At 55.0% G+C, this 25747-nt stretch overlaps 1 protein-coding gene across 3 annotated transcripts in view; it reads left to right on the top strand.

Annotated features, from left to right (window-relative positions):
* PRKN (parkin RBR E3 ubiquitin protein ligase) overlaps nt 1-25747 on the top strand; it is an 831387-nt gene that overhangs the window by 333623 nt on the left and 472017 nt on the right. For all 3 annotated transcript variants that reach the window (XM_045844065.1, XM_045844064.1, XM_045844066.1), the window contains exon 4: nt 12394-12515. In XM_045844065.1, the coding sequence (XP_045700021.1) occupies nt 12394-12515 (122 nt within the window). The remainder of the gene's footprint in view (nt 1-12393; nt 12516-25747) is intronic.

Below are 25747 nucleotides of genomic sequence, written 5' to 3'. Positions count from 1 at the left end.
GTTTCCGTCCAGGAAACATGCAGATGCGGGGTGGTGAGCAGTCCCCCCGAGGGAGTCTGTTTCCTTGGGCTGCCAACGCGGTGTCTTCAGCGAACAGCAAACGCAAAATTCCGAGCTCGGCCCTGCGGGGAGGAAGAAGCAACAAAGAAAAGAAGTAACTCCCCTCTCAATAAACAAACACCTTGGGGAGAAACCGGGCAGCACGTGCATGGTTGGTGCATCAGATCCTGAAAAAAGAAACCAGGCCAGCAGGAGCGGACCCTTGGCCCAGTGTGTTCTGACCGCAGGAGGGGAGACTTTTAGACCCTGCAGGCGGCCGCCCTCCCTTAGCTCACTCAGCTGCTGGGGAATGGCACCAACAGGAGGGCGGGCCGCTGACCGAGACGACACAGGGTAATTCAGGAGCAGGCGCCACCTACAAATGCAGTCGCACTGCAGCCTTGGTTCAAGACAAGAGTGGAGCAACGACGTGTCAGGGACTTCGGTGTCTCCGTGCCTGAGCCGGACCCTGTCACGTGTCCCCGCTGAGGCCGGGGGCTTTGCTCAGGGTCAGGTAGTTGATGAGGGTGGCCTCCTGAGTGACCTCCCTCGCCCCCGGGGCTGCTCTTGCCCGGCCTGACCAGCTACAGCGACCCGCTCCAGACCTGTCGGCTCCGGTCGGCCGAGCCCCGTGTCCTTTTCACCCTGAATCGTGACCTTTTACCCCTGGCTGATTCAGTCACTTTTTAACCTTTATGTCAAGAGTTTTCCTTCCTGCGTTTCGGCCCGGCTGGCCTCATCCATGACCACCCTCACCCGGGACACGTGGAGATACACGCCAGGCAGCGAATACTTTTCTTCCACGCGCTGCTCTCGGGCCTTGTGGGAGGCATGTGTTACCTTCCCATGACAGATAAGGACACTGAGACTCAGAAAGACCTGAGCACTTGTCCCGAACCATGCAGCTGTCAGTCACCTCCCCCCCACCCCGCCGCCACCGGAATCCATTTAACCCTGCATCCGACCTTCCATCCGTCGCACGTGCTCACCCCTCCCAGTTCGCTTTCTGCTCTGGAATGACCGTTCCTGCCCACCAGCTGACGCCTGAACCTCTCGGCTCTCCGCACCAATGGTTTCCATCCCGCGCTGCGCGTCCGGATTGCCCGGTGCGCTTCGGAAACAACATCCCACTGAAACGGAGCAAACAGCCCATGCCCGGGCTCTGCCCGCGGACGTGCGGGCTCCTCCTGCCCCCACCGCAGCCCCCCGCCCCGCGTCTGCACTGCCCCACACCCCAGCCTCCCTCCACCCACCTCAGGCCCTGGACCCCGGGACACAAGTGGGTGCTGGCAGCCTGCTGATTTGGGTGTCTCAGGGTCCTGGGGCCCTCCCACCAGGGGGACACAGCCCGCCCCACTGAGGAATTCCAACATCAGGACCCTCTCAGACCTTGAGTCCCACAGGGGGCTGCTCCCCAGGCCACGCCGCCTTCTCTCCCCCAGTAAGGGGTGCGGCCGCCCGCCAGCGGCCCCGCCCAGAGGGAGCTGCCCTGCTCCAGGAAAGCGCCTCGGACGTGGTTGTTCTGGCACCTCGAGCAGCCCTGTAACAGGCCGGCTGGGCACCGCCAGGGTGACCCCTGGGTCTGAGCCACGTGGGCCGTGCTTACAGGGCCAGCTGCACCCAGACCCGCTGTCCCTTCGGCCTCAGACTGGGCTGGGATTTCCCCCTCGTCCCTTCCCTGGGCATTCCCTTCCTTAGCGGGCACTTCGTACCACGGTCGTATGTTTTCCTTCGACTGAAAGTACTTCTTCTCTCCCATGGAAGCGTAAACACTCCTCTCACCGGTTTGTTAACGAACAGCCTGTTTTAACGCGAGGAGGCCACGTCCCAGCAGCCGCAGCGTGTAAGGGAAGGCAGGGTGGCCAGGGCTGGTCCGTGTGCCCGTGGCGCCCTGCACCCCTACCCTGCACCGAGGTGGCAGGAGTGGAGAGGAGACGGGGGATGGGGAAAAGCCAACGGGCTGTCCTGCCCACCACGTTTACGGGCCACGTGGAGACCGTGTGGGGTGCTAACGCCCTATCGCATCACGGACCGAGGTAGGAGCGTGGGATGACAGAGCACCCTCCCAGGAGGTCCTGGGGCTGGAGGGGGTGACTCTGTGAAACCTCGTCCTCGGCCACTGCCCCTCTGGTTTCCACGGTCCCCCTGCGGGCGTGTCTTTCTCCCGCACGGCGCTCTCCACTTTTCTTTTCCTCGGGGGCTTCCCCTCCGCTCTCCTTTGGCCTCTGCAGGTCTCTTCTGCCCTTTCTTTCATCCTCTTCCTGCCACGTCCTCGGCCTCCCCCCCCCCCCGCCCCCGTGAGAGGCGACAGGGAGCTGTCTACCCTACGCGCACTCGCGAACTGAGTCTGTGGCAGGCTTCCCCCGTGCAGTTCCGATGTCAGGACTGTGTTACTGCCGTCCCGATTCAGCGCAGTACGTCTTTCTGATCCAACACAGCGAGTCTTTCTGAAATCGCGGAATCGCTGGTTTCTTCCAAAGCCCGTATTTCATCCCTCGGAATGATCTCCCCAAGGTTGAGAGACGCAGCCAACAGGAGTTGTATTTTCAAGTCAGATTTTGCTGACTCCCGCAGTCACGGCCACGCGGCCTGGCCGCCTCGTTCAGCGGCGACGCGCCGGACCTGTCAGTGAGGGGCGTTCCTCACGCCGCCCTGGCCGCGGGACAGCGCAGCCTCCAGCCCAAAGGTGGCCACGGAGCCCCCGAGGGACCGCCTGCAGATTAGAGCCAGACCCGCGGTCCCTGCCCGATGGTCCGCAAGCCGGGTGTTGCAAGGCTGCTCCGCAACCAGCTTCATCAGCTCAGAGAGTCTGGGTAGCAGAAGGAGCGCACCTTGCAGGCCAGGACCGGGCACCCTGCAAACAGGGGCTCCCGCTGTTGGGACAAGGCTGTCCCATCCCCTTGGAGTCCAGGAGGGCCCGCTCATGCCCTCAGTGTGTCCCAGCCTTGCTCCTAGATTCCACCGTCGACAGCCTCGCCCTCAAACCCAGAGCCTGTTTTATAGAATAAACAATCACCCGCAGTCTTGGTACCATTAAAATAAGACCCTTCATTTTCTTAATGCTGACACAAACGTGGGTGCCGTGATGTCACCTTCCCCACACGACACCGTTAAATGAAGATTTATAACCAATTTATATTTAATCTTTTGACAACATCCATTTAGCATGGCCAAATAACAGAAGCCGAGAAATGTTTTGTTTCAGAATCCCGACACTGCAAAAATAATTATCAACCTGCTTGTCACTTTAATGGGTCTGGAAGAACATTGCTCATTGTATTGTCACAGTGATTAAGTTCTTGGAGGGTCACTTTGTTGTGATTTTGTCTTCCGCCAGCTTGAAGACATTCCCGTACCACAGTGTCAGTCTCCGGTCTGGTTGCTTGACTTCCTCCACGTACTTGCCATTATTTATTCTTTATTCGCTGACACAGGCAGAAAGTCTAACAGGGATGATACCAGTATCTGTGGGATAAGGCAGAGTAGGCAGTGATTTAAGTACCTGGTGAAAAACGCAAATAAAATGCCATGGGAATGTAGGGCAGAGGATTTAAATGTAATAGATGAATCAAGTAAGACTTCCTGGAGGAGATGGCACGTCTGGGGAAGGGAAAATTCGGGTGTGTAGAAAACGCTGCATTTTGTGATGCCGTTCAGGGCGGAGGGGAAGAATGAGACGCACATTTACTGCACACGCGTTCAGACACAGCCCCGCTGGGCCTCTCACCATCCTCTCTCCCTGAGGATAAGGAAGTGTTCGATTACAACGTGCAGAAAGTCAAGTCGAGACTTCCAAGCAAGGATAAAATGAACATGTAAAATATTTGATTTAGTCCATCAATAGACGAGGCACGAGGTAAGATATTATGATCAGTTCAAGGAGCCCTTGAGAATTTAGGGATTCCCTCCCCCCCTCCCCCCCACCCTCAACCAGTGTCCAGCAGGCTGCACACCTCTGGGTTTATCTGTGTCTTGGTACAGGGTCTATTTTCGTATCCACGGGACAGCAACCCACAGTGTTAAACAGTGAGCGCCCACCCCTTGTGGACAGACGGCCTGTTTGCACTAAAACAGATGAATGTGAACAACGGCCAAGGGCCGGTTCGCGGCGGCCACACCCCGCGTCCCGCAGAGAAAGCAGAGGCAGAACCTCCCCCGCATCGCACGCAGGAGGTGCGGCTGTGCAGCGCTGGCCGAGGGGACCTTTGCGTGGCTTTGCGCCCGTGAGATGGGCAGGGCTGCCGCGCCTGCCCTCTGCGTGTTTCCAGACATCAGATTGTCCTGGCCCAGGTAGGAAAGGGTCTGTCCCGTGCAGGCCCGGGACGTCGCAGTCTGAACGTCGCAGGAGGACCTGGGGAAGCTGGGGGTGGAGGCGAGAGCCAGACACCGGGGCTGCCGGGTTTCCTCAGCGAAGGGGCCGACTCCGACTCGGGGGCAATGAGGGGGCCTCTAAGGGGATGTACTTTAGGAAGATTGATCGGAAAGCAACCTGGAGAGCTGATGGGTTCTGGAGAGGACAAAGGCGGGGTGAGCCCTTGGGAAATCACTTCTGTCCCGAGGGGAGGAGGAGAGGCAAACTCGCCAGGATGCTGGGCAGTGCACCTGCCTGTGGGCACACCTGACACCTTATTACCTGGCGCACGGGGCCGGCCGCCGTGCGATGGTCTTGCCTGTGGGCCCGCGGTTCAAAAGGCAGAGAAGGGAAACAGCTTCTCGCAGGAGTAACTGTTGCGGGAAATGGCAGTGCCGGAGTCCCCTGGGGAGTCTCCGGGGCTCGGTCTGACGGTGGTGAAAGTGGGCACGGCCCTGGGAAGGTGGTGCCCGACCAAGGAGGCCTGCTTTACGCGCGGTCACTTACACCATCAGCCTGGACGCGGAGCGGACAGTCCTTCCGTCCCTTCTCCCCAGAGCGATGACATCCCCAGACATGTCTAACTCCTTACAGTGTCACCAAAGAAAAATAATTCTCATATTTTAATGAGCAGCAGCGATCTTATCCATCTCGATGACTGACAAGGACTTTTTGAAATCAGTGCTGGAAAAGACCAGATTTATTAAGATTGTAAGTGTAGCCTTATCATTTTATAAAGGCAAAATGGGGCACTTAAAAACACCAGAATCTGTAAGAGGCTGTTCCACGGTAGCAGTGAAGACTGGAAACACTGTGCTTACATGAGGTGTTTTTAGCAAACGCATGACATCAGCTGTTGCAGATGAAGCGCGGTGAAGCATGTGGGAGAGGGGAGGGTCGCCCCTCGTTGCCGCATTCCTGCGGGCCTTCCTGTCCTGCGCTGGGTTCGCTCACACTCAGAACACTTATTTATTTACTTACTTATTTGTTTGTTTATTTATTGAAGCTGCTGCCAAACTTTCTAAGTTTTTAGACGTGACCGACAAGTTGGCACTTAGGAGGCATTTCCGGCGCATCCCATTGCTGTTTTTCTGAACCACATGACTATGGACCATGAGCAGATGCTGAGTTAGCATGTCCCAGATAATAATACTCTTACTACTTGCAGATAATTATTTGAGTCACTTATTCATAGCAATGCTCTAGGTTTAGGAAAAACACATCGAACACAATTTCTTTTTATTTTATTGTTGTTCAAGTACGGTTGTCTGCATTTCTCCCCACCACCACTAATCCCCGCACCCCAGCCCTCCCCACCTCCCTCCCCTGATTCCACTCCCCCTTGGTTTTGTCCATGTGTCCTTTGTAGTTGTCTGGAATATTTAAAATAAAGAGATTTTCAAAGAGCAAGAAGGCATCGCTTCTGTAAGAATCAGTGAGAAATTCTGTGGACCCTAAGGCACGGCACGGATCGCTGTGTCATGGTGCAACGTGCACTTGTAGAGCATGTGCCGCCCCCAAAAGGAGATGCACCCTCCGTTACTGCTGGCTGCAGCTCCCGCGCCCCCTTGCCGAGTGCCAGTGCAGTGAAAGGCTGGTGGAGATTTCCATGAAACCGTTCGCTCTGATTGGATGCGGCATGTGGGGCGGGAAGGCCAATGGGGAAGCTGCCGGTGATCGCCGACAGTGATGGGCCCCCACCAACCCAGGTCCCTGCACCGCCCTCCATCGGCCCCAGGGTCAGTCCCCCGCGGGAGTCGGTAAAACCCCCTTCCGAGTCAAGGCCGTCGTCCTGTGGTTCCGGGGCAGTACTCACTCTGTCGCCAGAAAAACTTACGTTCCAACCTCTGCCCGCCCCCGGGGCTATTTTCAGGCGCTGCTCACCTCTCTGAGCTGGTGTCACTCGGGACAAGGCTGCGACCAGGTGCAGCTCTTACAGAGGAGTGACTCTAACGCAAGCAGGCCCGCCACTGAGATGACATTTGGGGACCTGTGAGAATCCGCGTCAAGACCACTGTGCAACCACGTGATGGAAAGCTTTCAGAAATACTTGAAATGCGTTGGCCGGCTTAAAAATCTTGTGCACGAGGCCGGATCCACATAACTGCTTACCATTTCCTTTCCTAGTTTCGCTTTAGCCCGTCTGGATCTCCTCGACAACAATCAAAAAGCGACTCGTGGAGAGGAAATGGGGCTCCAGCCAACTTTAAGTCCATGGAAGGGCTTTCCAGCATAGTTTTAGGTTCCATAACGTTATTAAACATTACCATGCAGGATCTGCTTGGGTTCGAAGCAGCTTGAAGGAGGATTATATCTCAGCTGTTTCCAAAACTTCAGAGTTGCATTTAATGTAGAAATAGGGTGTAAGAGTCAGCCTCGGCCAGAGCAGGACAGGGGCCACCAAAGATCACCAGCGTGGGGACCTGGAGGTGCTCAGGTCCTAAGTGTTTTGCAGGCCCACGAGAATAGCTCCTGTGTACTGAGCATGCGCTCCTTACCAGACACCGCTGAGGGCCTCACCTGTAACTTCCTTTCTAAATCCTCGCCACAGCCTGTGCCTTAGCTACTATCCTCATCTCCTTTTTGCCGAGGACAGAACAGGCTTTGAGGGTCAGTGGACGGACCCGAGGTCACAGGGCAGAGCTGGGGTTTGGCCGGGACGCACCCATCGGGGCTCCAAGGATGTGTTCCGAGGACAGCCACCCCCTCGGCCGCAGCCTCTGTCACCGCTCCCGTCCAAACCTGAGTCAGGGGCGTCCGCTCCGGCCTTGGAAGTGCTGGGGCTTCAACTCTCCCCGCAGGTGCGCGTGTCCGCGAAGCACGGGCAACCGCCTCACCTGGCGGGCTTCGGGCGGGCCCGTTTACTCAGAACTGACCTCCCCGCCACGCCGCGCTCCACAGCTCTGTCTCGGCGTGGGAGGTCCGGGCATCGCTTTCGCAGTGAATAATGAGAAAATAAATTGGCAGCCACAAACACCCAGGCCAAGGCCTTAGCTGTCATCAGCAGTTCTCCCCTCACCAGATGAAATTACTGTGCAGAAACACTAATTAAAAGCCCTCACACAGACATGGAGAATGAAGTTGTAACTTTTCAGGGGAGGGTCTCCTAAATGTGCTTTGGAAGTGCCCATCCCGGGCGGGTGGCTGTGTGACTGGGAGCGGGACCTAAGACAGCGCCGCCCCCGAGGCCCCTCGGGAGCGAGGGCCGTGGCGGGTGACAGCCGTGGGTCGTGCCGCCGCCTCGGTGGTGGGGGGTGGCCCGTCGGAGGAGGATTGCCATCCATGTCCCCGTGTGGGGGCTGTCCCCTTTGGAGCCGTTCTGTTGTGAATGGTCAGGTTTTTTTTCACTTGCCATTTCATTACCCAAAGTATTCTGTAACATTTTTGAAGCGTTCTTTCTTTTTTTGTTTATTTTATCATCTTAATCATTTTTGTAGTCTTCAGATTATACGCTGATGTCGTTGGTTTCAAATATTACAGGCCGTGAACTTGAAGGAGGTGTGGAGTTGGTCCAGTGTATTTGGCTGGTGGAAAGAGGTTTCAAATATTGGGTATCAGAGCTACGCTCTATTTTATGCAAGTGTCGCCCTCGCATCACCATACCCGATAACCCCCACACTTAGAGTGTGGGAGGATTGACTGGCCTGCAAATACCTGCGGCGTGCTTACTTGGATCAAAGACCTGCCGCGGAGTTCGGGCGCCACACAGGGCGCAGAGGTTGCGGGAGGTCGGAGCAGAGGAAAAGGCAGGACCAGCAGGTGACCAGCGGGAGGCAGGATTTTCTATTCGGACGTTTGCATCACATTGCAGTGGACACGCCCTTATCCTCTCCATGACCCAAAGCGAGGTGCTGTGCAGGAGAGAAGATTCTGGAAGTGCACGGCGGACGGATTCCATGGGAACTGCCTCACACGCACTGAGCACGTACAGTTCAAACTACAACCAGCGGACGGTTACACGCTGAAGGGCGGGCTGCGTGCGGATGGCCTGGCTTGGACTTCGCCCCTGGGTGCACCCTCACTGTGCAGCGGGCGCCTGAGTCCTGTATTCCCGCAAGTGTGAGGGACACAGACGGAAGGATGCCTGCCCCCCAGAGAGGCCAGAGCAAGAACTCCGGCAAGTGCAGGGGAGAGAGAAGGCTCCCGACACCTCCGCTCCCTGTCACAGGGTCAGGGCACAGGTCCGCACAGGGTGGCCGTGGGTCTGTCCCGTGGCGCACTCACAGGCGTCAAAGAGGACCGAGGTCGCATTCTGAGAGACTAGAGGAGGGGTGACCCAAGGGAACACGACGGGGTGTCGCCACTCCATGTGGCGGGTCTCCGTCTCCCTGCCGCCAGAAAACGAATGGCCCGGGCAGCCGAAACCTTGACCCCCTGTGACAAGCTCTGGGGAAGACTCCTGAGGCCCACGGACAGCGCCCATCCGCACCAGGAGGGCTGTCCCGAAGGGCCCATCTGTCTCATTAAGACGACGTCTTCTTCGGGCCTCAGGCTCCTTATTTAAAACACATAAAAGAAAAATGAAAACTATATTTTATTCTGGCTTTTAAAAGTCAAAAGCCAGTCAAATATATCATTTCCAATTAGGGGTTTTGCTCAACGCGCTGTGAACGTTGGTGATGCTTGTGGCAACTTCTGGACCGAGAGAAGGGGCCAAGGCAAAGGGGAGGCTGGACAAAGGAGCGGGCCAACCGGACAACGCGTCGGGGAGAAAAGGGAGGATAAGGAGAACGTTGCAGTGCTCGGGAATGGGAGGGTTCCCAGAATGCTGCGAGTGCACGGTGAGCCCCAGTGTAAAGGGCCCCCACTCACGAACTCTGCTGTTAACCGCTATCCAAAAAAACCAACAACTTCAGAATGAAGTGAGTATCCTTTCCTTTGTAAAATCATTTCGCCAGTAGACTACCCCTCCTGACTTACGGTGTAGATAAGTATATGAGTCCACTGATGGCGTGGGGTGAGGAGAACCACGCGTTCTAGTTGTCAGCAGGCTCTTCAGGAACAGCTGGTAAAGCCGAGTTTGTTTATCACCATCGGCAGTGCGGCTTGCAAAGATCAAGTCCGCACTGTGGGTTGAATCCTTCCTTTAATTTTTGTTTTCCTGAGACGTCGAGTTTCACAGAATTCTCCGTAAAAGGCAGGCTTCCGAGTGCAGACCAGGTTTGGCGGCGCCGTGCTCCGCAGTGCCTGTCTTAACGAGCGCGCAGGGCCCTGCGGTGAGTGGACCTGCTTGCCTCGGCCTGACCGCGCCTCGCCTCCGGCTGGGGAGCCCCCGCGGTTTGGCTCGGTGCCTGCCAGCAGCTGGCACCCCACTGCAGGGTTCCGTGAGGCGCGCTGGAAGCACTCAATTCACCTGTGGCTAGGGCTGCGGAAACAGCCAGTCACTCAAAAAGCTCTGTGGTTTTATTGGAAAAGAAAAGCCATGTTTTAGGATGTTTAAGCACTTAAGGTGACTGCTGTAAGATCTGCAACCTCGTAACGAATGATTCAGTGAAATACGTTTGTGTGCAGTGTGCATGTGGGAAGGGGTCGCCCCTACGGAAGAGCTGATTGGGAGAGAAAAAGGATGTTCGGGTCCAAGGAGAAGGAAAAGGGGCGAGGTTGGCATCATTGACCAGAGACAGCTCTACGCCGGCAGAGACGCCGGTCGGGTCCCAGCCGAGCCTTGCTGCTTCCCACGGGGTCGGGGCTCCATGTTCAAGGGTCTGTGCCGTAGACCCTCCGGCAGGCCGCGGGGACCTGCCCAGAAGGTTGCCGTCAGGGTGCTTGTCCTCCTCGCTGTCCTGCACGCCCCCGATCCCAGCGTCACGCGGAGAAGCTTGCCAACTTTAAATAGGGATATGTAGCCAAAGAGGTGGGGAGGCCATTCTGAGAAAAAGATCTCAAGTCTGTGTGCAGTCCCGGCTGCTTGACCGAACAGAGCCAGCAGCTTGAAAGTTGCTGGCTGTAGCCAGGACTGGCCTGACCTTGATCTTCCTTAACGCCCAGCCAGCACTGGCCCCAGGGAGCTCTGTCTCACTGGCTGCGTGTCACGGTGTAGGGTTCGAGGGCACCAGCATTGGGGTGCAGCATTTTCCGAGGAACTTCTCAGGGACCTCAGTGAAGGCGGCAGCGCAGGGGGTGGAAGGGCTCCCCAGTTCTGGTTCTGCCTGGATGTGTCGTTAGTGGAGACAATAGTGCAAGCGCTGCTACTGCCCCACGGGACGGGGAAGAGTCCTTGAGTGCCCTGCCGTTTCAGGCCGCCGGGCGGCCGGCTGTGGTCAGCGAGCTGCTGATGGGCCCTCACCACCGCGGGTGTCTGCGCGGCCTCGGCCCCCTCTGAGAGTGTTTCTGTGGCCCGGTCCTCCTCTTCCTCCTTTTTTATTGTTTAACCTTTACAGTAGGTTATAAAAAGTACGAAATTGGACTTTTTCATATTGCTGGTAAATGTTTTATCAACAAAGTGTCCTCTCTGCTTGCTGCACTCATCTTACTGCGTGTTCAAACTGTCACGGTTCTGGGGGGCCCCTGATCGTCTCTTAGGGTGGTTCTATCGCCTCGATAGAGGGTTCTATCTGTTCCTGGTGTGCCTCGCACTTTAAGGCCCTAAAGTTACAAAAAGTGGCAGAAAAATCGTAGTTTCTTATCATACAAAAACAGATGTATACGGACCCTTTCACAAGGGAAACGAGAAACCAAATACTAATTGCTGGAGACTGATGATGATAAAACATATTGCCAGGAAATGACAAAAATATGAAACTTGAAGTTTTTGATTTATATTCATTCACATGTAAATATATATATTTGTATTCATTTACAATATGTGCATTTATATTTATATAACCATTTATATTTTTATATATTTGATTTGTATTTAAGAAGTATTGTCACCTATAATATTAGCAAGGATGGCTAAACAAGTGACAGTTCAATGTGTCTACAAAGGGCCTGTTTGTAAGGTAGTAAGACACACGGGGCAGCATGAGACTTCAGGGGGGTTTTGTTTGCTCGTTTTTTTATACTAATTGTTTTCAATGAACTGGATGCAGTTGGTAGTCTGAAGGTTTTCATTCATAATGATCAAAAATACTTCTTATATATTATTTCTAGATGCTCTTGATGATCACAGTAAACTTTTAAATGAAATATTATGCCATGACCTCATGTAACGCCTACCCAGCAAGAAGTTAAGGATTAGAAGAAGTACTTAGTCATTTTAGAGATGGAGGAAGGTGGTTATTTTACTGGTAAGTGCTTCGGAGTAGTTAGTTCTTTGCAGCCGTGGGGGTGTGAAACCATTTAGAAAGATTCCCCTCGTTTAGGGAGTAATTCTATGCCTGGATGGTGACATTCGCCAGAAATGGTAGGAGATGTTTGACTACGGATTTTTCCCTCCAGCTTTTACCCTTGAAAATGTGTCACTTGAATGGCATGTGTCAGGTGGCGAACGCCCATGAAATGCAAGGTACCCCCTCATGCACACGCCTGTTGAGCTCCTCCAGGCCCTTCCTCCATGTGGGACTGCGCGTGTGTGGAAAAGGCTTCGCTGGAAGCCACCGAACGGGGCTGGCGTTCATGTGGGGGGATGGGCTGGTGCGTCCCTGTGGGCGAGAATTTAAGGGGAAAACGCTGGCGCCCTCGGAACCGTGTACGGGAGCGTGAAACGGAGTTCAGGGCCACGGGGCTCCAAATCTCCGGTCGTCTCTGCGTCATTCCGCGTCCATTTGAAAACCTCAGCCGTAAAGGGCGCCTTGCACGTCCCCGAGTTACATGCGCACTTGGCCGCAACCTCGGCAGCTGGCCGCTGACCTTGCTAAGTCACAGGGCTGTCAGCAAGAAGAAGAAAAGAGTTTCACCCTTCTGAGCGTAAGACTCGATTTTCCAGATGCAATTGCTGCATCCTCAGCAGAATATGTATCCCATGAATGTTTCAAAGTGCTCCTGGGGAATTCTCAAGTTTGTCTCAGTTTGGATTCCGCATTGATTGGCTACTTCCTCTGCTTTTTTTTTGTTCCCCCCAGCAGGTCGACCGGCCTACAACAGCTTCTATGTTTACTGCAAAGGCCCCTGCGGAGGAGTGCAGCCAGGGAAGCTCAGGGTGCGCTGCGGCACCTGCGGACAAGCCACGCTCACCTTGGCCCAGGTAAGGACCCGCGTGGGCGGAGACTGCCGGGAGAGGGAGCGTGCATCTGCAGAGCTGCCTGTGGGGCTGCTGACCAGCTGTCGCCCACACCCCTCACATGGACACTCCTCCACGTGGTGGCAGTGGTTAAGGGTGTCTGCAGTGTCATTCCAAACCACGTGACTGTAACATGTAGGTAGCCTGGGACCTTTGCCCCCATTTCTTCGGTCCAGGGCCTACTGAAAGGAGAGAGAAACTGCTTTTTAAGACAAGCAGTTTCGTAGACTTCTGTGGGGTGTCTTTACAAGCTTTCTGAGATGTTGGAACTGTTTCCTACCTTGGTCTGTGTGGTGCCCACATGTTTGTATGTGCTTGTCCGAATACTGCCCCCTTGAGGTTGCCGCGCGTAAGGCTGCTACCTGTGAGGTGCTCCCCAAGCGCGAGGTGCAAAAGCTGTTTGTGGATCGTCGGCGAGCGGTGCGCCTTTGAAACCGGGACCCGCACACCGGCGTCTGCCGTGGCCTCGGCTTGTGTTTGTGCAGTTCACGAGCGGACAATGCTTTTCACGTTTGTGAGTGGTTGGGAGACATCAGGAGAATCATGTCACGTGACCTGTAAACACTGCAAGGAATTTAAACCCCAGCATCCATCACAGGGAGTTACTGGGACGCGGCCCCGCCCACTGCTGAGCACGCTCTGGCTGCGCGGTGCCCTGGGGCAGGGGCAGACAGACAGACACATTGGATGGCCTCACGGCCCAGACACACCTGCTCCCGAGCCCTCCAGAGAGGAGGTTTCTGAGTCCTGGTGTAAGCCACGGACACAGCCAGTTCCCGGCGTCAGCACCGTGGCTGCGTGGAGCTCGGCTCCATTTGACGTGAATGCGAATGTGTGGGTCGTGGAGAGAGCGCAGCCCAGGAGGCAGAAAAGGTCAGAGCTCTGGGGGGGTCCGGGCCTCCGGAGGTGTAGACGGACACCCCTGGTTCCACGCCGGGCCCCAAGGAGGGCTGGAGGATTTAGACTGTATTCTGCAGGCCACAGAGAGCCGAGGCAAATGTTAAAAAAACAAAGGTGTTGCCTGACGTGCTGTCAGAACTATCCACCGGCACCGTGACAGTTTGTCGTTGGATTAAGTTTGTCATGTGATGGAAGGCAAAGCGGCTCATTAGTTTACTTTCCACAGGGTTCCGCAGGCCTGGGTTAGGGGCGGGGTGGCCCAGCGGTTGGCTGGAGTGGATGGAGCTCGGGGAACACCCTGAGGGGAGCTCTGAGGCAGGGGCGTCCCAGAACCCCTCCCCAGCCTGGGGACAGCGGCGCAGTTCCAAAAAATGCAGTTCAGTGTTTGAGTGCGACACAACATTTCAGCTGCACAGGCGAACCCACGTAGGAAGACAGACCCATAGGTGGTCCCAGGTGTGTCCTGACCCTGGGAGTGGAACTTCCTCTGGGCTGGTCATGGGAATGCCCTTCTGTGTGGGAGACGGGCCGTCCCAAAGTCCCACACGAGTGTTTCTCCCCCTCTCCCCTCGGCCGCCTTCCGACGCAGCCACCAGCCCCACCGCCCGTCGATCCACAGCCCCTCCCGAAAACTCCAGTGGCAGATGTGACCTGTTTTCACGAACCCCCCATGGTTCCGAATGGAAAGAGCAATAGCCAATCATCATTGAACTGCGGGCTTAACTGACTTCATGGATTATCTCGCCTAATTGCTTCCTAACACTCTGAGGGAAGCACTATTAGTAAATCTATTTAGGCTGAAGAAGAAAGAGGCTTAAAGAGATTAAGTAAACAGGAGTTTATAGGTGGTGGATGAGGGGTTTGAACTGGGCTGGGTGCGCTAGGCCCGTTAGCCCTGCAGCTGCCCCTTTCACCGCACGCGCAGCTCTGCCCACGCGGCGGGCCCCGCCAGACGTCCCCAGAGATCGGACGCGTGGGTGCTGTAAGGGTGAAGTCGCGGGTGGGCAGTGAGGGTGCTGAGAACCATGGCGGGTGGGAGAGGCCACGGCCCACAGACAGGAGGCGGCTCCCGCCAGTTGTTACGGGAGCTCAGCGTGGCCGATCTACTTTTTAAGACAGAGAAACCGTAAATGTGCAATTTTACATGATATTTCCCACCGAAAAAATGGGCTCCATGAGGGCGAAATAGAAAACAAACAAAAAGGAAAAACAGCGTGCAGCAGCGGTCTAGACGTGCCACGCCCCACTGCGGCGGGGGGGGGGGAGGGGGCGTCACGTGACGTGCGAATGGGCGGGGCTCCGCTGAGCCCGGCGAGTGGCAAGTGCGCAGGGGAAGTGAGTGGCAGCTGAGGCCCCGCGTGTGCGCGTGTGTGCACCTAAGCTTGCAAAGGCGACTCTGGAGCCAGACCGCCTGCGTTAGAAGCCCCGCCTCCGCCCTTCCTACCTAGGTCAGCTCGGGGACCTCTGTGAGCGGGGTGTGGTTTCTGGTTCTCTTTTGGTGTGAAGGTTAGTGATACGCGAACAGTGGGTGGAGCGCTAGCTGGAACGTGAATACTCAGAAGTCTTCAGTGCTGTATTATTGTTGTCTATTACTGTAAACGCGCACACAGGCGTGCCGCGCTGCCAGCCCGTCTGCAAGCTTCGGCTGGGCAGTGACGTGGGAGGCATTGATTCCGCCCCGAGGAAGGAAACGGACAAGTGCTCAATTTCATTTTCCAGAGATTCGTCAAGATCTGCAACTCACACGGTTTTCTTTGGTCAGGAGCAAGAAAGAAAAAGGAAAAGGGGTCTCGTGTAGCTGACTGGCTGTGGCGGAGCAGGGTATGGTTTATCGGAACCTCTACGGGGGGCTTTTCATACACAGGGAGAGAAATTGGAACCTACCTAGCCACCTGGGTTATTTTTTAAAACGTGATTTTATTTTTTCTGGTCCAGAGAAGTAAGTCTTCAACAAGTGCCATGCCTTTCATGAGTCTTAATAGTAACCTCCTAATTTTTTGTGGTTGTTTCGGGGGAATTTATTCATAATTCCAGCGTTTCCTCAGCCCTCTTTACCATCTGCATGTGGTGATAAAGAGCCGCCTCGCGTACGCAATCTCTGAGGTCAGACTGTTTACGGGGTTCACACCGAATGAAAAACTGTCCAGGAAGATGGATGGCCCCTTCGCCTTGGTGGTAAAGATGGGAAAAACTGATGTCTGAAGTCTCCGCCTGACCTTGGGGACGAGCTGAGAATCGGCGTGGACACCAGGTTTCCTTCTTTGTCCAAACTGTGTTATCTTCTTTATTTCACATTGACCTTGCCCAGGGTTTCCACTCATCAAAACCGCCTTTAGAAAAATGAGCACTCGCTCGGCGACTGGGAACAGTGGCTGATCGGAAAAACGTGGCAGACGTCCAGTCCTCCGCGGCCTGCCCGGAGACCGACCTTGTGGGGCCGCGCAGAAATGCCACAGGGGTGAACACAAGAGGGAGATTGCTTCACCCGTGCACACGGGGTTCTGACTGTGCTCTCGGAGAATAAGATGGGCCATTGAAAATAACCTGCGTCATCACTGTTTTCCTGGTAGCCCGGACGACCTGACAACTGACCAAGCCTTAGCCTCAGACCCCTTTTATTTTTCTCAATCCAGAAAAGTGCGCAGGAGAAGGAAGGCTTCCCAAGATGTGCAGCGCTTACACTGGTTTTAGGAAATAACTGCAGACTAAAGAAGGAGTTCGTATTGGAAAAAGAAACAGCACCGAGAGACAGGGTGCTGTCACTGTCCCTCCCCCTCCCCTCTCGGATCCCGCCAACCTCGAGACGAGAATGTCTGTCACTGCGGTTCCTTCTGTCTGTCCTGTGGTGAAATCATGAGTGTGTGCGGGGTGCAGAGGGAGCCTTCTGGGTGGGAAGCAAGCACGCAGTCCCACGTGGCTCTGAGCTCGGCCCTCAAAGAGTCCCCGGCACCGACTTCTACAAACACACGGTGGCGAGAGGCAGTGCGACTTGCGGAGAAGATCTCCCGGGCTGAAGAAGCTCCCTCAGACTGTCATGCTGATGAGTAAGAGTCTGCTCATGGGGGTCCTTCTGCGAGGGTCCCTCCTCCTCCTCCTCGGGCTTCCAGGTGTCCGCCCACCGAGCCTCAGGATGCTCCCTCCCACATTGCGGACAAGGGGCCTGGCCCTTCTGACCCCCCATGCCCACTGCTGCTGCCCACACTCCAGGTGGACGCTGCCTGCTGTAGAAGGTGAAGCTTCTGGGATAGGAAGAAATGGACCGGCTTTTCTAACAGGACGCAGGTTTTAAATACAGGGAGGATCTTATGAGTGGAGCGTTTATTGATCAGATAACAGGAGAAGCTAGAGTGCATGCAGACGTGAGCATCCTGGGCTCAGAGCCGCCTGGGAGCCAGGAGCTGGAGAGAACGGCCCCCCACGGCCCTTGCACCCACGGGGGCATGGATTCGGGGTCTCACACCGACTGGCTGGGTGACCCTGGGCAGGCGGCTTACCTTCTTTGTCTCAATTTCCTTGCTGTACAATGCAAGTGAGCATGTCACTGAAGTCACAGCCAAGGTTCGATGATTTACCAGTAACTCAGTGAAGGACTGTGTGTGGTGCCCGGCACATTCTAGACATCCGGAGACTGTTAGGTGTCACTGTTATTTGCTCAGGTGAAGGGTTTTCTGCCAAATCTGCACCAGAGCAACTGCTGAACTCCCATTGGGGGCCCCCACCTCTGGGACTCCACAGCGCTGGTGAGGTAGACACTGTTAGTCCCTCCAGCTCAAACCCTGGGAAACCTGGGTCATCCGCCACTAAAATCTTCTCCCTTGCACTCGGTTTATTAGTCTTAAACTGACTCATAAGCCAGGAGGTTGCTGTAGCCAAGAACCCTGGACGATATTTTCCCCTACATTCGCTATAATTATTTTATCTCGGAAAAGAGCTTTATCTTGGCCGCTCTAATGAGATGCTCTGCTGCGGAAGAGCATGAGCGCTAAAAGGTTTCTGATGAGAAATGGTGCAATAAATAGACGGAGATGTAAAACGCCTGCCTGGCCTGATGGATTCTATTTAAAATTGGTTTATAGATTAGGGACAATTTATGCAAGGAAATTTATTAAGAAATACAGTCTAAATGTACAATCATTCCTAAAGTTAATATTTGTTAGAGATTAATTGTTAGTCAGGAGTCTACTTACTTCTCTTCATATTGAAACCTGCTCTCTCACATGTAATCACGTCTTGAAATATATCTAAGCTTACCAAGCGATAAGCATGGGGTAGTCTTTTTATCTGTCGATTCCATCGTGAGGCATTCCCGAGTTTGGAGAGCTTAGCGAAAGAGGCCTTGCAGATTGTTTTCCGCTATGAAATACTTTCGGATCTGCCGGCGGTGAGGGTGTCGCCGGGTCTGCGGTCTGTTTGGTCGGTGCTTTGCCGTTGGGCCCCCAGGTCGGCGGCCTGTGGCTTCATCTCACACCCAGGCTCTGGGGTCCAGAGGGAGCGGAACACCAGGCCGGCCTCGCCTCCGCGGACCCCGGGGCGCCCCGGCTTTTCCTCCTCGTAGGAAAGTTTTCTTCTCGAATACCTTGGTGCACATGTTTCTATGAATGTTGTCAAAGCTTCAGCGTTTCAACAGTTGGGGCTATACTGGTGTCTTTTTTATCTTTATCTCAGTGATTTTGTTTCTCCAGAAATGTTGTAAAAATTTCCAACCATTTCATCTGTTAACGATTCACCCATTGACCCCAGATGTGGTTTTAAACCAGCTGTGACGTCCCTGGCACCCTACGCCGGGGGGGATCGATGCAACAGCTTTTGAAGGCGTCTCAGTGTGAGTCGGACCATGTCGTCTCCCCCCAAGCATCTGAGGTGTGAAAATCCTTTGCCCCGCCCCTTTATGCTGCAGTTGGACGGAATCGGCACAAGCAGGAAAAGACAGGAGGCCCAGCGCCCACGTGCGGAGGGTGGGGCAGGGCGGGTTCCCAAGTGCTTAGAGAACCGAAGACCTGGCTACAGGCTTTATAATCAAACAATCAAATACATTTTTCACAGACGATTCCAGCAAGCAAACTGGCCTTTTCTTGCTGGGTGAATCAGCTTTCAGTGAAGGACCATGAGCCGCCCTTCCCAGAACCAGCCCCTCCACACGGCCACAGAGCACGCGTGTGCAGGAGCAGCAGGCAGCTTATTCGTTGGAAGACACTCATTTTCGGAAAAGCGCGGGACTGTTTTATTAAGGGCTCGTAAAGGCGCCTCCTGTTTTGGCCGAGGCTCTGGGGGAGAGGAGCGGGAGACGGGAGCAGACGAGGACGGAGGGGACCGACTGGCCTCCCGGACTTGGCCTCAGCCGCACGGGTCAGGGGCAAGGGAGAGGAGGGCGTGGGCAGTGTGGGTTTCTCACCGGCGCCTGGGTGGGGTCTCGGCCTGGCTGCATGGGGGCCCCCCTTACACCCTCCCTCTGCCCTCAGGACCCTGGGCAGCGCCGCCGGCCCGGTCCCGGGGGCGGGTGGTCCCGGGGGGCGGGTGTAGCTGCCTGGAATTTCGTTCCTTTCTCCCTCGTGGGAGACGCTACCTGCAAACCGCTCACCAGAGAAACTATTCGCTGGGACCACGTCCAATGTTTTGACAGAGCCACCCCCTAAATATATCCATAAAGCAGACACGAAAAGATGGGCTTTTTGCACAGAAAGTTTTTCAGATGCTTTTTACATTTGATTCTCGGCTTCAGTTCAATGTGTCGTGTTTTAAAACCAGGCCGCCTTCTTCATTGGTCACCAGCGCTGCCCACAGGCGGCAGAAGGAACTCTCGGGGCAGAGGCGTGACTCGGTGGGCGCGCCCGGTCGTCTCCCGCGCCAGCTGCCTTGCGTGCAGCTTCCTTCACCCCCCACCTTCCCGCAACTGCCCCCCAACCCCCGCCATGGACAGCGCTGGCCTCTGGCATCAGTCTGCAGGCAGGCCAGCGCGATGGGGGCAGCCATGCTGGTTTTGTTCATTGGAAAAAGGAAACAACGGCATCGACACATTTTTAGAAACCTCTTTGCCGGCTTCTTTGTGCATCTCATCGCTCGTAAGTTCCTCCGTCACACAGGCTCTCGCGATCACCGAGGAAGCTGGAGAAGCCAGGCCTTTCCACAGGCCAAAGGACAGCTGCGATTAGCTCAGATTCGCCTCGTTATTGCGCTGGTTTGGGCCCATCGCTTTTCCAGTCACAATGAGAGTTCTGCTAATAAGGAGAGAGGATGCGGCGGGCCATGGGTGGGCGAAGGGCAAGGGCTGCCGTGTTTGTAAACGCACACTCATCTGGGCTGATTTTGGTGAGCTCGTTAATGTCATTTCTGAGTCTAAATCCTGCTGCTGCATCCTCTATTTGTATCACGATGGCTACCCTGGGGAGGCGAGCAGCCGTGAACTCATTTTGTGTGTGAAATGCCACTGTTGTTTCGGCATTGGTTTCTACACAAAGATGTAGCTCCCTGGTTTGCTGTGGAATGAAACTGATACATTATCTGTCCCACCATTTAGAAGCTGTATCGAAGATTGTAGAAATTAAATACTAGATCTTTAGGGTACCAGGATAATGTAGTTGCCCTTTGCCTAAGAGGTAAATGGCTCAAGAACCTCACCAGGGAAGGATAAGTGGTTCCGTAGCCTCATCTTACTGCACGGTAGACCCTTGGCCGATGCTTTGCAGAGAGCATTACCCAGCTGTAATACAGTGTGGGTGCAGGGGAGAGTCCCGCCGAGAAACCTGCTACGAGACAGCGCAGATCAGGGCTGGGATACATTTTCACGGCTCTTTCCAGAAGATTTGCTATGTACGCACGCGTGTGCCTTCCGCTGGGGAATCTCGAGCTTCCTGCATAAACGCATCGTTGAAGCCGGATGGGAAGTGGACAGGTTAACTGACTTCACGTGGGTCCGCAGTGACAGAAAAGCCAAGCTTTGAATGAACCGCGGTGACCCCAAGTTCAGATCCCTGCTGGAAGCGCCCACTTTGAGTTTCCTTCATTTCCTTACTGGGGATGGGGTGGGGGGAGTGGGGGTCAGACCTTTGCTGTACAGATTTTTCCCGCAAAGAGTCCAACGTGCTGGACTCTCCCCCACCCTCCAGGAGGTTCAGGAGCTGGGTCGGGAGGCACGCAAGCGTGTTTTTCTTCAGGGGAGAGGAGCCAGAAGGGTCCCGGTGTACCCAAAAGCTAGAAAATGGGGGAAATTAACGGGGAGGCTCTCGTGGAGTAGGACTGTTGAACGGACTAGTCAGCTGCCCTGGTTTGTTGGACAGCGTAGTGTGGGTGGGGTTCGAGCCCCCGGCGGAGCCCTGCCCGCAGCCACCCCCCACCGTCGCCCGCCAGTGCGATTCGGCTAAGCTGCTCCCAGCTGGTCTCAAAGGCCTCCAGTTCTCTGCAGTGTCGGCACCGTCTTCCTGCCTCCAGCTGCTCCTCGGTCATTTCCGAGGACTCAGAAAGCCGTCCGAATCAGCACACGCCGACCTGCTCCCTGGCACGCGACCCGCGGTTAACGTGATCAGGTACAGCCATCAGTGACGGATGAGCTTTTCCCCCGTAATGTGCTGAAAACACCGGCTGTTCCTCTTCATTACCAACCCGGAGAGTCTCTCTAAAGCAGTTCAGGTAGAGGGTCAGTGCCACCCAACGTGGTGTCACTGGCAGCTACGTGATAATGCTGCTGTAAAGCTAAGATTTGTATGCTTGGCATAATGAGATATAGGAAAGATCATATATACACACGTGTACAGGTGTAAATATGTACATATATGTGCACACACATGTGTGCGTGTGCACATACGTGGATGTACATGTGTGCACACACATGTGTATGTGAATATACATATGTACACATACATGTACCCACAAAATAAATGGCATGTGATCAAAATCTAAGACACTGTTACTGGGATACCCCTCTTTGGCTTCCATTCCTTGACTCGGGTCCCCGGTTTGGGACACCGTGTCCGTCAGTGGCTGGCATAATGCTGATGCCCAGGACGGCGCTGTGGGCTCAGACGTGTTTGGTGCAGTGAATGAATGAATGAATGAGCATGTGACGACACAGTCCGCACGCCTCGGCCTCCCCCCTGTTCTGGACTGGGAGAGGGCCTGGTCGTCCGCCAGCTGCCCGCCCTCCTGACACCACATTTGCTCTCATGCGTGTTCGGTGTTCGGGTGTCTGTCTGCTGCCAGAGCCCCTCTCTCATAACGAAGGAGTCGCTGCTTTTCCAGTCGGCTGTTTGCACTCACAGAACTCTTCCTGATGGTTATTTGACCTGAAATCTGTCTTCAGCCACGACTCCTCGCTGTGATTTTTGACAAAAGAACAAAATCCATCTGACAGCTCTTCATATGTTTAAACAGCTAACAGGATTCGCTTCTTAGGTCTTCTTTTCTCTGCTAAACTATGACTTTCAAACATAAGAAAGGCTAAAAGCATTGCCTTGCCGCTGAGAAATTCACGTTTCTACGAACAGCTTCAGGGTCAGCAGCGGTATGGGGGGAGGGCAGAGGGAAAATCGCAGTTAGAAAGGGCATGTGCGGGGGGCGGCACCAGCAGACCGCTGTTGAACTTGGATCGGGCTTGTGTGGACAGACTGGGGTCGACCCAGATATTCCGGAGAAGAAGCCAGAGTGGTCAAGGGGGGTCATGTCCATGGGCACGCCTTCGGGGGATGGCGATGGTGTCAAGGTCGGAGAATCTAGAGGTGCGGTCGCCCCCAGCTGGGAACTGGGAAGACAGAATTGTTCGCAGCGGGGCCTGTGGCGCCTCAGAGCCTTGATGCCTGGTGGGGATCTCGGCGAGGCAGCTCCGGGCAGTTCCCGGAAGGACCTCCCCAACTGGAGCTGCCCAGCCCGTCAGGCGGTGTCCGTGCAGCACCCCCGTCGCTGACGTTGCATTTGTGTCCTTCCTAGAGGCACTGCCGTGGCCGCTAGCAGGTGGCAGCTTCTCCCGGGACACACAGACAACTTCAAATGTCAAATACAGTTTCGGTCCTGCAAATAACAGTGCCCGGTGCCGTGAGAAACGCAAAGCTCCCCCCGCCCTGCTCTGCCAGGGCCGGCGTTAGGCCGGACGCCTACGGAGGGACAGGGAGGGGCGTCCTTCTCTCCCTCCCCTCTGGGAGCCCCTGCTCTGCCCCACTTTTTGCTCCCCTCGGGCCCTTCTGCCTCAGTGCTGGAGCACAGTGGGGAGACTGAGAGCAAGGGGGCAGGGAGACGTCCTGCTTGGACCGGTTAGCTGCCATGGGAGGTGTCTGCGCTCGCAGGAGCTGGCCAGCGTGAAACACAGACTCCGCCTCATTGGCTGTCACGCAGGTGCTCAGAGGCCGCCGCGGGCAAGGTCTCTGTCATCTCCCGCGAGGCCTCCTTCCCCAGCAGCTGGGTTCTCCCCGATTCTCCCCCATGTTTTCTACGCTCAAATCTTCTCAGCCTTTCACGCCGTCTTCCTGGGTAGCAGGTACACAGTCTTCATGGAGCTCTTTCCGATTTTCCAAGGAGGGACGTTCAGGCATCACTTGTTCCAACACACTTGGGTGTCACAGGTGTGACCAACGTAACTGTGACCAGCAGGCGACTAACTTCTCTGTTTACCAAGTGGGGACTCAGACCCCGACCGACTGGAGACGGGCCACGTCAAGCTCGGGGAGTCATTCCGCCAAAGCCCTCGCTCTGGATGGAAGATTAAGGGGCGGGGGGCGGGGGCGTCCCGTTGCGTTGACACGTGGACGTGATGCAGTTTTCAGCCGAGACGTTATCTTCCCAAATGATCTCCACCCAACCTCCAACAGGCCAAATATCGCACACACGGATTGGCCAGGGGTTTCAAAAGTTGCCTCCGGTGTTGGGGGCGGGGGAGGTGGGGGGTATGGAGACGCTGTACTCTCCACCCACGTTGGCTGTGAACCGGAAACTGCTCTGAAGCCACAGCGCACTTTGGAAACCCTGTCACTGGGTTTCAGATTTTTCAGTCTGCCTGGGGTACTTCCCTCGGTGTCGGGTGCTCTAGGTGAAACCTCTCACATAAACCTCTATGTCTCATAACCCAAACCCATGCCCCTTTAACAACTCAGAAAGCACGTCCTTGCCCGTTGTGCTGATTTGCACGGCAACCGTGAGAATTTGGAAAGGCGGGCATCGCCGTTGCCGTTAATACCTGTGAAAATTCTGGGAGATTCATAGAGAGGAACGGAATCACCAAAGACACAGTATGCAGTGGGGCTGAAGCTTGAACCCGCAGAGTTTGAAGAAAACCTCAGGCTTTTCTCATTCCGTTGCATTCATTGTTCCCGTCCTAACAGAGGCTGCGGCACCTTCAGCTGGCACATCATTATTTTTAACACGGCTTGCTCCGCAGAGCCCCCAAGGCATGTACAATATTTTAAGTGTGCAGGATTGCTGTCATTCTCTTCCTCTGAGATGTTCTTCTATTTCCTTTGATTGATATTTTGGAGGCTCCGTCCCCGTGGAGGTCACGGGTGCCGCTGACACGTCCTTTGCTAAATGCCGCGGTACAGATGCCCCAGCCCTCCCTTCCACCCCGCCTCGCGGCGCCGAGATAATAAGAGCTGGAAATTAGCTGAAAGGTGGGCCCTCGGCGGCACGGAGCCGCTGGCATTTAGACTAAGCGATTACTTCCCCGTCTTTCCTGGCGAGAAGGAGGTTTTGAAATCACTTGTAATGAAGGGCATAGAGAACATGGAATTAGATGCTCTTAACCTGAAGCCTCGTCCTGCTCCCTGTTGTCCTAGTTGATGGCCGACTCTCTGTGAGGCCTTCAGTGACTCCAGTGCTCCTTTGGAGCGGTCTACTCGGCCGCGAGTATTTGTTTCTTTTGTTTGGAGAACCACGATTTGGAAGGAGAATGGGTGGGAGAGTAAGTCTGTACAATTGCCGGTTTCTATATTCGGCCCTGGTCTGTCATTTATTGGAAATAAACATTGCACATTTATCGGCTACAACTTGAAAATTTAGTAGACGTTTGCTTTCGAATCACTGTGTATTGTATTGAACTTTGGAAAATCCAATGAGTTTAGAAAAAAAAATCTATAAGATTGGAAAATGTGCTGTGGTGTATAGTTTAGGTGAATTATATGCTAAATAATAGCACAAATCTAGGGAAAATGTCAATTTATATGTTCAGTCAAGCAGAGCCCGATACAAATTTCGTAACAATGTCCATTCTGCCTTATTAGATGAGGCTTTATTAAGGTTCATCAGATTAGAAGACCAAGGTGGGCAGTGCTGTCCTTTGGTTTTATGACAGTTTTATGTATCGCCGTCTCGAAACAGATGCCTCGTCGAGGAGACTGAGATTGGTCCTGCTGGAAAGGGGGGAAAATCGGTTTGTGTTACGTTTCTCAGGGATCTCCAGACAAGGACTCCTCAGCGCTGCCCCTTCCGCTGGAAACGTGCAGACTTCCGACATCTGGAAGCACAGGGGCAGGGGGCCTCTTGACCCCCCGAGGCGTCGGGGTAGAGGGGCAGTGAGGAGGGGCGGCAGCTCACAGAGGGAAGAAGCTCTGGCAAAGTGCTGCAGGGAGGGAGAGGGCGGTGCTGGCGTGCGCCCCGCGCCACCTGACTGTACGTCCTGGAGAACTTCCCGGTTGTGCCGTCCGTCCGTCTTTGCCCGTTGAATGCCTGCCGCCTGGCTGAAGGGGTGCCTGCGCGCTCTGGGTCACCTGCCTTCGTTCATCAGCGGGACGCTGCCCACGGCCACGCTCCCCAACGTGGCAGCCACCAGCCCTGCGTGGCTCTTTACATGTTAATGAATCAAAATGCAATACAGGTGAGCACTTCCTCAGTCTAACCGTGGCCACATTTCGAGGGCTCCCTGGGCACTGGTGTCCGGTGGCTACTGTAGGGTCCCTGATGAACACACGTCGTTCCTGCCATCACAGAATCCCACTGGGCAGTTCTGATTGAGGAGCTTCTGGTTGGGGCCATGAGATGAGCTTATCTGGATTTGTAAAATTTTAGGTGTCTCTCCTAAAATGAGGACAAAGAGGAGGAGGAGGAGAAGAGCGCGCAGGCGTTCCTTGGTGCTGCCGAAATGCGGAGGGAGGGGTGCGAGACCACACCGGAGGGACTCAGACCTCAGCGAGGCCCAGAGAGCAGCCAGGACGTCCCCTGACCCCAGGCAGGGGTGACAACTCTGCAACCGGGACGGAGGTGGCCCACCTCTGCAGGCTACTGTCTTGTCACCAGACTGAATCCCTTCAAGCACGTCTACTCCGGCACGTGAACATTCGGAAGCAGCAGTCTCTGGTTCTCCTGAGTCGGGGTGGCTCACAGGC

Source organism: Phyllostomus hastatus, unplaced genomic scaffold (genome assembly GCF_019186645.2).
Source record: "Phyllostomus hastatus isolate PE091 unplaced genomic scaffold, TTU_PhHast_1.1 phas_contig_40, whole genome shotgun sequence".
Classification (NCBI taxonomy): Eukaryota; Metazoa; Chordata; class Mammalia; order Chiroptera; family Phyllostomidae; genus Phyllostomus; species Phyllostomus hastatus.
This window is presented reverse-complemented; position numbering and strand designations above follow the sequence as displayed.